This window comes from Eutrigla gurnardus, assembly GCF_963514095.1.
Source record: "Eutrigla gurnardus genome assembly, chromosome: 8".
Classification (NCBI taxonomy): domain Eukaryota; kingdom Metazoa; phylum Chordata; class Actinopteri; order Perciformes; family Triglidae; genus Eutrigla; species Eutrigla gurnardus.
The window spans coordinates 20,693,974-20,703,343 of record NC_139922.1 but is presented as its reverse complement, the minus strand read 5'-3'; the positions used below and the strand labels follow the sequence as shown (position 1 = coordinate 20,703,343).

Below are 9,370 nucleotides of genomic sequence, written 5' to 3'. Positions count from 1 at the left end.
GCCTTCACTTCTGCTGGAAGATTACAGGCTGAAGCTTTCCGGTCAGTTACGCCCTTTCAGCCGACAGACCACACTGACTGTAGGTCTGTGGAAGAGGATGCAGTGTATTTCTCAACAGGGTGAGAAATGTGTCGCTAAATTTCAAATTTTTGCATTTGCATATATAGCTTCAGAGGAAATCACGTGGTCTCCTCATGCTACATTGGCTCTGTCATTTCTTCTCTGCAGGCTTTTGCTTTGTCAAGGGTCCTTCTCAGGATACGGTGTGACGTGACGGGCATGAGGTGAACCCAGGCTTGGACAACCTGGGGAATACACTGTGACAGAGGGCGGCCTCTTCGTCCTATATAAAGCCAAATATGAGGCGCATCCCCATGCAAGGCGAGCCTCTCTACAGAGCTGCCGTGTCCATTTGTTCTGCTCCAGTTTGTATGTAGGTCATCTGAAGTGGACCAGAGATGCAGCAGAACGGCAGCTGCACGTTGAGGGTAACTGATTTCACAGTTTAATGTTGAACTTCGAATAGCTTAAATTTACAGAGATACCGATTAATGCTGAACTCCTTTTTTTTACACAGTATGAAAATCTTCAGAATTACAACTTATTCAGGAAATGTACTCTGTTAATGAGTTATGTTATACTACATTCTTTTTATGTGTCTGTATGTATCAAATTAATAGTCCAGCACATGCTAAAACACTTATTATGCTATTTAAAGGCCCATACCAGTGTTTTAGCATGTGCTGGCTTATCTGTAGTAAGTGGAGAGGGTAAAGGCAGAAATCTGATAAATGGTTTAAGTCAGGTTGAACATTCTCATTTCATTTTGTCAACATTGGAGGGAATTTGGGATAATTCTTTGTATCACTCTATAAATCTGAAAACACAGCCACAAAAATGAAACTTCCCCAGTTGATTACTGACATTTAGATAATCGTTTTTACATTATTATTGGTATTACATGTTTACTAAAATGTTATATTTAAAAGTGGAAATGATAACTTTGAGTGAATTTAAGAGAAATCTACAGATGCAAATAGTCAGTATTAAAATATCAACCTAAAATGTGTATTTGTGATGTTTTCTTTCCACTAGTCTGAAAGAAGATGTGTAGCCCAAAATAAGTCAGAATAATAAAATAGCCCAAAATCTTAAAATTCAACAGTGCATTTTCTCGTAACAGAAATACATATTTTCCTTTTACCTGTTTTGTTATCTAGCCATCTAAATTGTTTTGGTGTTTTGACTAGTTTATCGAGATGTCTGCCTTCTCTCCAATATATAAGGGTTATATGGTTCTCTGCTTGTGGTGCTCAAAGCATCAACAAAATTATGTTTTTGAAAAACTCAACAGCAGTGTTTCTTTTCAGAATCCATGGCCGTGTTACTCAAAATAATCCGCAGACTTTATTGCAGTTTCATGTTGAAACTACGCCCGCCGCCAACTGTGTCACCATGCAGAAGGAAGCGGTGAGAAATCGTGTCATGATTGCTGCAGATTGCTGACACTGCCGTTGAGTTTTTAAAATGTAATATTTTGGCACTTTGAGCACTGCAAGCAGTGGCGCAAGCACCGCTGAGGGTGTCGTGACACCCAGTGGTCTGTTTTTTTAAAAAGGAAACCCTCCAGTCGTCCTCCATCATGACACCCAGTGGTCTGTTTTGGATTTGAAGCTTGAGTGTGATAATCACATGTGTGTGTATGAATGTGAGAGTTGTCTGCCTCAGTTAAACCAACCAGAAAGAAAACACATCCATTGACTTACTAATGCTCAGTCAGACTGTGGAACATGGTCCCCGTCCACCACCATGACTCAAAGAGCAGGTCAAATAATGCACTTTAATTAGGATCAGATGCTTTTGTCCAAAGTGATGTCATAGAGTATCGTGTTGCAGTGATGAATACACAAGCTATAAGGTTTCCAGAGCATTACTCCTAATTGCTTCTCTGATAGAAATAAAGAGCTTCCATAACACATCTCCTTTCAGACTAGTATAAGAAAGCATCAAAAATACACATTTAGGTGTTTATTTTAATACTTGTTAGCATTACATAATGCCTCATTTGCACATTTAAACATAATACTTCAGAAAACTTTTAATAAAAAATACCAGTAATGCCTTAATGTCAGTAATCATCTGGTGAAGTTTCATGGTGAAATCTATTAGGTTTGTTTTTTACCATTCACATTTAGGGGCTATCTATACATATCTTTAAAGGCCGTTTGTCTCAGACCAGAAGTCTCCACTTCAGCAGCACTTACATCCACCAAACCTTCCAATTTCATTCCTCTCTATATTCTGAAGGTTTTCATAAAGGTGGCTTGTTAATTTATCATTCACAGCACGATTAATACAACATGTATTCCCCTAGAAATGGCTGATAGTATTCCTTTGATGCTTAAGTGCCAACTAAATGATACAGTAATTTTGTACCTGGCTTTATCTTTTTGTTCTGTTCTGGGAATGGATATAAATAAAGCACATATTACATAAGATTTAAATAAACTACTAAAACAGAAAAAACATAGTTTTAATGTAAGTAATGAACCAGTGAAGTTTCATGATGGAATTCATTAGTTACATTTATTTCCCCTTAATTTAGAGAAGCTATAAAAAAAGAGAACGTAATCACCACAATAATCTGACATCCTTCCTGTTGTAATGCCTCGACCATAATATGCTCCTCTTGGGTATTAATGTCTTAATGGTCTGTGTGTAGGTTTTACGTATTCACTTTACAGACTGTAGCTGCTTCTGGTTTTAAAGGCTGCAGCTGCTGTTGTTGTTTGTGTAAATGTGTGTGTTCGCTGACAGTCTGCTGCCTGGACTCTGCTGTACGTTCACTTTAAAAGATTGACCGAATAATGTAGTGGCCCGGTTTTCCCCAATGATGAGTAATAATCAATGAGTTTATCCAGAGCAAACATAATCTGCAGGGATTTACTGGACTCCACGGGGATATGTTTTATTTTCACGTTTTGTGTACCGGAAAGATAAGTAAGCGGGGCTATCTATGCTTCCAACACATCAACACCGCCTTTAAATAATTCAAAGTATCTGCTTGCTGTAAAACTAATCAACGGAATCCCATTGTGTGACACAAGGATCGAGAAGGGAAAAACCCATCTCAAAAGTAAGGTGTTTTTAAAGGGCTTCTTGTGGCATGGTGAGACGTTTCATGTGTTATCATGGTGAGGACATTGTATGGATACCGAGTTTACCCCTCCCCCAACGTGTGTAATGTGTGGTTGTGTGTGTGTTCATGTGTTATTTAGGGGAGCCATGGCAGCTGATCTGGATGTGGTGAACTTGTTCATCATAGCTGGAGGAACGCTGGCTCTTCCCATCCTGGTCTTTGTTGCTTCCTTCCTCCTCTGGCCCTCTGTACTCATCAAAGTATACTACTGGTAAGGTCGTCGCCTTTCACTTTACACGTTTGATATCTGATCTGAATGCCCTCTTATGACCTGGAAATAATAATTCTCAATGATCTGATGACAGAGCTTCTAATAAAAAAAAGAAATGCATGCCATTTTAGTTATCGAGAGACACTACAGGTGAATAACATAAAACTTCCCCCGGTTATGTTCAGACAATTGTGCAATCTTGTATTACAAGTTCTCCAAATTGTCAGTTTAAATATGCAAATTATGCCACATCTTATCAAATATGTGTTCATTTGCATACATTACCAGAACTAAGTCAAATGTTTTTTACTGAGGTGAATTTTGGATATCTCTTTGTATCACTCCATAGATCAGAAAACAGTCTTTAAATGTTTTGAGGAATAAATTGTTGTATAAATCAGGCGAGGAATTATATACGAACAAACCCCTCAGTAAAAACCTTCAGAATACAGAGAGGAGTGGAACTGGGAAGTTTGTAGGATGTAAGTGCTTTTACTAAATTTGCCTCCGCGTGAAACCCGTGGTGCATCCAAGCCTTGAAACAATGAAACTTGGCAGCATACCCACATTTGCTTTCCAGTGTCTGTGTGTTTAAGCTCAGACACACCTGTTCCTCCTCAGGTACTGGAGGAGGACTCTGGGCCTGCAGGTGTGCTATGCAGACTGCGGTGGATATCGCTTCTGTTACGCCTACAGAGGGAAACCTGGGATGAGACCCTCCATTTTAATGCTGCATGGCTTCTCCGCTCACAAAGACATGTGGCTCACTGTTGTCAAGGTCTGCAACGCTAATGAAAACATTCATCGAAAGAAACCATTTAAACAAGAGAAAAAAAAGAAGCAGTGACAGGAAACATAAAAGTGCAGGCCGTTTGTAATAATGTGGAACAAGGTTATTACATTACGTTTATTACTTATTGATATATAGCTCCATAACATTAGACATGGACATACAAAATTATAATATTATATGGAACTTATAGTGTCCACATTTTGCTCAATTCAAAATAGGATGAGCTGTCAATCAGACCTCCAATCAGATGATCCAAGAAAAACAAAGATTTTACAGTTTCCAAAGTAAAATATTTCAGTGCTATGAATTCATGGCTTCCATGCATTCCTGTTTTTTTTAGCTGCACTTTCTCCCTTCTGCTGCTCTAGTATCTACCGAAACATCTACACATCGTGTGTGTTGACATGCCGGGTCACGAGGGGACAACACGCACTAATTCAGAGGATTACTCCATTCAAGGGCAGGTCAGGAGGATCCATCAGGTACACTCAACTGAGGGACATTTAAAAAAATATATAAGGGTGTATTTGTCAGACCTGCCTTAAATAATTCGGTTGAAAATCTACTTTTTGTCTCTCGCTATGCTCAGTTTGTGGAAACCGTTCGCTTGAACAGGAGACCTTTCCATTTGGTTGGAACCTCCATGGGGGGGAATGTAGCCGGCGTTTACGCAGCCTGCTACCCTTCAGAGATCTGTAGCATGACTCTCATCTGTCCAGACGGTCAGTCACTGTGTCTGTATCTCTTGAACGTCCCCCAATTTAATGGAAGTAGGATCCTAAATAGCCGGAGTGCCCCTTTAAAACAAAACAATTAATTCCCGTTGCTCTGTCCATCATCACTTTGTAATCAGTAAACACTTTTTTATTTTATCCTGCAGGTATAAGACACCCGTGTGAGACCAAATTTGACAATCATCTGCAGGACTTGGAGCACAGCAACTACACCTTAAACATCCCGCTGATTCCTACTACGCCCGATGAGATGGAGGACATGTTCAGACTTTGTTCTCATGTTCGCTTTAAAATCCCTCAGCAGGTCAGGCTCCACACTTTACAGATTTCCCTTTGCACGCATTCAACGGGTGGCCTCATGTTTGCTGCCATTCGTGTGCTGTCATTGTTAGATTCTTCAAGGATTGGTAGACGTTCGGCAGCCTCACAACACATTTTACGAAGAAGGTTAGTTCACCAAAGTTTAAAATCTCCCTTGTATGCATAGAGAATAGCACACACTAGTATCTATTTCTCTTTCTAGTGTTTATGGAGATTGTTGGTGAGACATCAAGATATGCCTTACAGGAGCACCTGCATCTGATCACTGCTCCTTTACAAGTGATATGGGGCAAAAAAGACCAGGTAATGTATGATCCACGAAGACAGTGACTCAGAAATGCCTATATAAATAAAGAGGGATTACTTGGCAGCGTATGCCTCCCAAAGCCCATGTTTGCTGCAGACAGTATCTGTAACTTGAAGATGGTGGCTCGGGTTTCTCTGGCTTGCCCGGATCTGAAATGAGAAACTTCAATCACACATCTCCTTAGACGTGATAACGTGTGTTCAGGTGGTGGATGTCTCTGGAGCTACAGTCATCGCAGCGGTGTTGCCTGGATGCAGGGTGGACCTGCTGGACAACTGTGGACACTCGGTGGTGATGGAGAGGCCCTGTCGGACAGCCAAACTCATCCTGGAGTTCATCATCCTGCAGCAGGACGCAAGGGGCGGCACAAAGAAATCCTCCTGAACCACTAGAGACTAACTAACTGTATTTCTTTGCACTGGGTTCCTTGAACGTGCCATATGTAAACAGATGTATTAAACAGCAGCATTATATATATAGTTAGCGTTATATATATATATATATATATATATATATATATATATATATATATATATATATATATATATATGAGAAAAAAATAATCGTATTTAATTTGTAACTGCATTGTGATAATAAAAGTCCTGTGCATTAATGTGTGATGTGACTGCTTTCGGGTGTGTGAATGGATTCATGCAGAGAGGTGCCTGTGTTTTCAGCAGGACCTCCTCCCCTGTTTTAACCCTCCTTGTCGGCGCAGTTCTGCTGCAGTTTTGGAGCCGAGCACAGCTGCCCCCATTACGGCCAGCGGCAAACATCACTGACGGTATCCTTAAAAAAACAACCGCAGATCGTTTCGGGACAAACTAAGCGGAGGTAAGCGCGCCGGTAAGGCTTTGTTTTAACGTCTTCGCTACTTCCAGGTAGTCTAATGAAGATCCCGGCGTCAGTAGTGACAGCCGTACACGTCAGCGGGCTCGCGGACTGCTAACGTTAGCAGCGCTGGCTAGCATAGTTAGCTAGCAGGCTATACACATAAAGCCTTACTACGGCGATACTCGCATTGTGTTCACTGCACACAAGCTATATTCACAATGTATTGACAATGTTCCGCTTTTAAGCGTTTCAGCGGTTTGCTTACGATATCAGTTTTTCTTGTAGCCAGCTTCCTTTATCTTAGCAGAAATGGTGAAATCCATTCAGGTCGGTTCTCTACTTTTTTTTTCTTTTCTTCTTTTTTTTTTTTGACTGTAGTCAACGTTAGCTTTAGTATTTACTGATAACTCGGGTCGCAGTGTCTAAATAACCGTGTGTCCTACTAAAAACGTTCACTTCAGGTTTCCCCTTTCCATTCAGTGGAATTACGATTTATGTCGTAATATTCCGCGTTAATTACGTTACAGACACGCGAGGGTCATGCTTGGCGTTTGAAAGAGCGTTTGAGCTAAGATAAGACATGGCAGCAGATGGGTTTTTGTCGGTCGCCATGGAAATGCTGTTGTTAGGATTTCTCCCCCCGAGGACTTAAAGAAGTTTACAACCATGATGATGATGACGACAAAGATACTTTAATATGGTCAGGCGCTCTCCAACGGCTACTAAATCAATGGAACCTGCGGTTTTATCACATGTAGACAGCTGCTTTATCATATCCAGTATGTTCATTTAATCCACGAAATTAAGGACCTCGAAGTAAAGGAATGCAGACACTGCAAGTGCTACTGGTAAAAACATGATTTCATCATTTGATCATACCTTTTGTTACAGCCCATTTTAATGTGACTGTTTTTTTCCCCCCCAGCAGGTTCAATTGAATTAAGCCAAAGCGTTTCTGTTCCCTCCGACCGAGTGGCTATTGTTCTACAAATGGATAATGGAGTCTGGGGCCATAGGGTAAGAGATGGATAGGAGTATAGGAGCTGTGTTGGGTGTTTTGTTTCTGATAAAGACGTGTAAAATGCACTCTTGTTTAACAGTTTGGTCCATTATCTGAAACAAATGCAGTCTTAAAAACTTAATTTTGGAATCGTATTGCAAAAATGTTAGAAACACTTCTCCCAGCACCACAAATTATGTGATAGCAAGATAACTCCATTTAATTTTTTTTGTTTTTAACCGCTTAAATCCAAAGTGTTTGCCTGTTCGTTGCAAATACTTGTTTTAATGTTGCAAAACATGCGTTTTTAGTGCTCCTTCTGTGTTCCTTTTCCCTGTAGATGAGTACTCCTGTTACCTTAAACGTGGGAGGCCACATGTACACCACCAGTTTGTCCACACTGCAGCGCTATCCAGACTCCATGCTGGGTGCCATGTTCCGGGGAGATTTCCCCACGACTCGCGATTCTCAGGGGAATTACTTCATCGATCGCGACGGGACGCTTTTCAGATACATCCTGAACTTCCTGCGGACGTCTGAGCTTACCCTCCCCTTGGACTTCACAGAGACGGACCTCCTACGGAAAGAGGCGGACTTCTACCAGATCGAACCGTTGATTCAGTGCCTTCACGATCCCAAGCCGCTGTACCCTCCCGACATCTTCGAGCAAGTCGTGGAGCTCTCCAGCACTCGGAAACTGTCGAAATATTCAAACCCAGTCGCCGTCATCATCACGCAGCTAACCATCACGACGAAGGTCCACGGCCTGCTAGAAGGCATTTCCAACAACTTCACCAAGTGGAACAAACACATGATGGACACCAGAGACTGCCAGGTGTCGTTCACCTTCGGACCATGTGACTATCACCAAGAAGTGTCCCTGCGGGTTCACCTCATGGACTATATCATGAAACAGGGCTTCACCATCCGAAACACACGCGTGCATCACATGAGTGAGCGTGCAAACGAGAACACGGTGGAGCATCACTGGACATTCTGTAGACCAGCTCACAAGGTTGAAGACTGATTTCCAGGAGGGGCGTCGTGGTTAACGTTGCCATTTGATTTATCTCTGTTACACAAGTCATAACTGAATTTCACCTGTTTCAGTGATGTATTACGAAACAATCAAGAATTTTGATAAATGTGGCACAAGGCTCAAAGTCCACACAGATTGCATCAAAACAAAGAAAATGTATTCACCTGTTTGAGTGCAAGAACACATTCTTATATGTGCTAATTATTTGACATTTCTTTAAAAAAGTAATTGAGGTTAAGGTCCACGAAACAAAAAGGGCAATTCTTATGAAGCGGAAGGTGATTTTATTAAGATAGTATTTATTTAGGGACAAAATTAATGTCCCAATGATGCTGAAAATGTGGGTCCATTGATTTTTTTAATTTTATTTTTTTTAATTACAGGAATAATTGTGATTAATGTGGTTCCAATACCTGCATGTGTTTATTTGGAAGTTAGTGATAAAGTAAACAGGAAGCCACAATGTAAGACTGCCCACACACGGCAGTAAATCTAAGTCTTAATCTGCATTTAAATCACAATTTGAGGGAGAGAGGGGAAATTGTAAAAGGTTTGTACCCCATACACAATTTATCTTGCTAATGTTTTTGACCCCAGTCTTTTTTGGATCCCTTCTAGTCAGAAGTGAACCTTTTTTTAATAATAATAAATTATGATTATCTTTAGCCCAATTTAGAGTAGATCTTTTAAATGAGTCTCTTAGCTCTCTTATCCCCATGTATGGTACTATTTCTGAAGACACTAGTTGTTGCATGTGTGAGTTTCTTGTGTTTGTATATGTGTCTGTGTGCTTTGCAGTATTATGTCATACTGTTAAAGTTTAGAGCTCATGTCGACAGTGATGTGTGGTCATTCCAGCCAAAATAAACCCATTTGTGTATTTGTTAGTCGTTTTGTTTTATGGTTGAACTTTTCCCCCTCAACGTGATTTT

General features: G+C 40.7%; 2 protein-coding genes across 4 annotated transcripts; both read left to right on the top strand.

Moving 5' to 3' along the window:
• The first annotated feature begins 1,271 nt into the window (after positions 1–1,271).
• abhd6b (abhydrolase domain containing 6, acylglycerol lipase b) lies at positions 1,272–6,077 on the top strand. 2 transcript variants are annotated; one of them, XM_084014485.1, is made up of 9 exons: positions 1,272–1,470; positions 3,279–3,410; positions 4,032–4,188; positions 4,572–4,685; positions 4,793–4,925; positions 5,084–5,241; positions 5,330–5,384; positions 5,461–5,561; positions 5,770–6,077. In XM_084014485.1, exons 1-9 carry the CDS (start codon positions 1,376–1,378, stop codon positions 5,947–5,949), a joined length of 1,125 nt encoding a protein of 374 aa, XP_083870611.1. In that variant the 5' UTR covers positions 1,272–1,375; the 3' UTR covers positions 5,950–6,077. The 2 variants fall into 2 exon arrangements, with proteins under 2 accessions (XP_083870611.1, XP_083870612.1); XM_084014486.1 differs by lacking the exon at positions 1,272–1,470 and adding an exon at positions 2,580–3,169.
• A 144-nt stretch (positions 6,078–6,221) lies between these two features.
• kctd6b (potassium channel tetramerization domain containing 6b) lies at positions 6,222–9,318 on the top strand. Of its 2 annotated transcripts, none has more exons than XM_084015132.1 (3): positions 6,222–6,399; positions 7,328–7,416; positions 7,740–9,318. In XM_084015132.1, the coding sequence occupies exons 2-3, from the start codon at positions 7,390–7,392 to the stop codon at positions 8,424–8,426; spliced, it is 714 nt and encodes a 237-aa protein (XP_083871258.1). In that variant the 5' UTR covers positions 6,222–6,399; positions 7,328–7,389; the 3' UTR covers positions 8,427–9,318. The 2 variants fall into 2 exon arrangements, with proteins under 2 accessions (XP_083871258.1, XP_083871257.1); XM_084015131.1 differs by having other exon boundaries at positions 7,325–7,416.
• Positions 9,319–9,370: the final 52 nt, after the last annotated feature.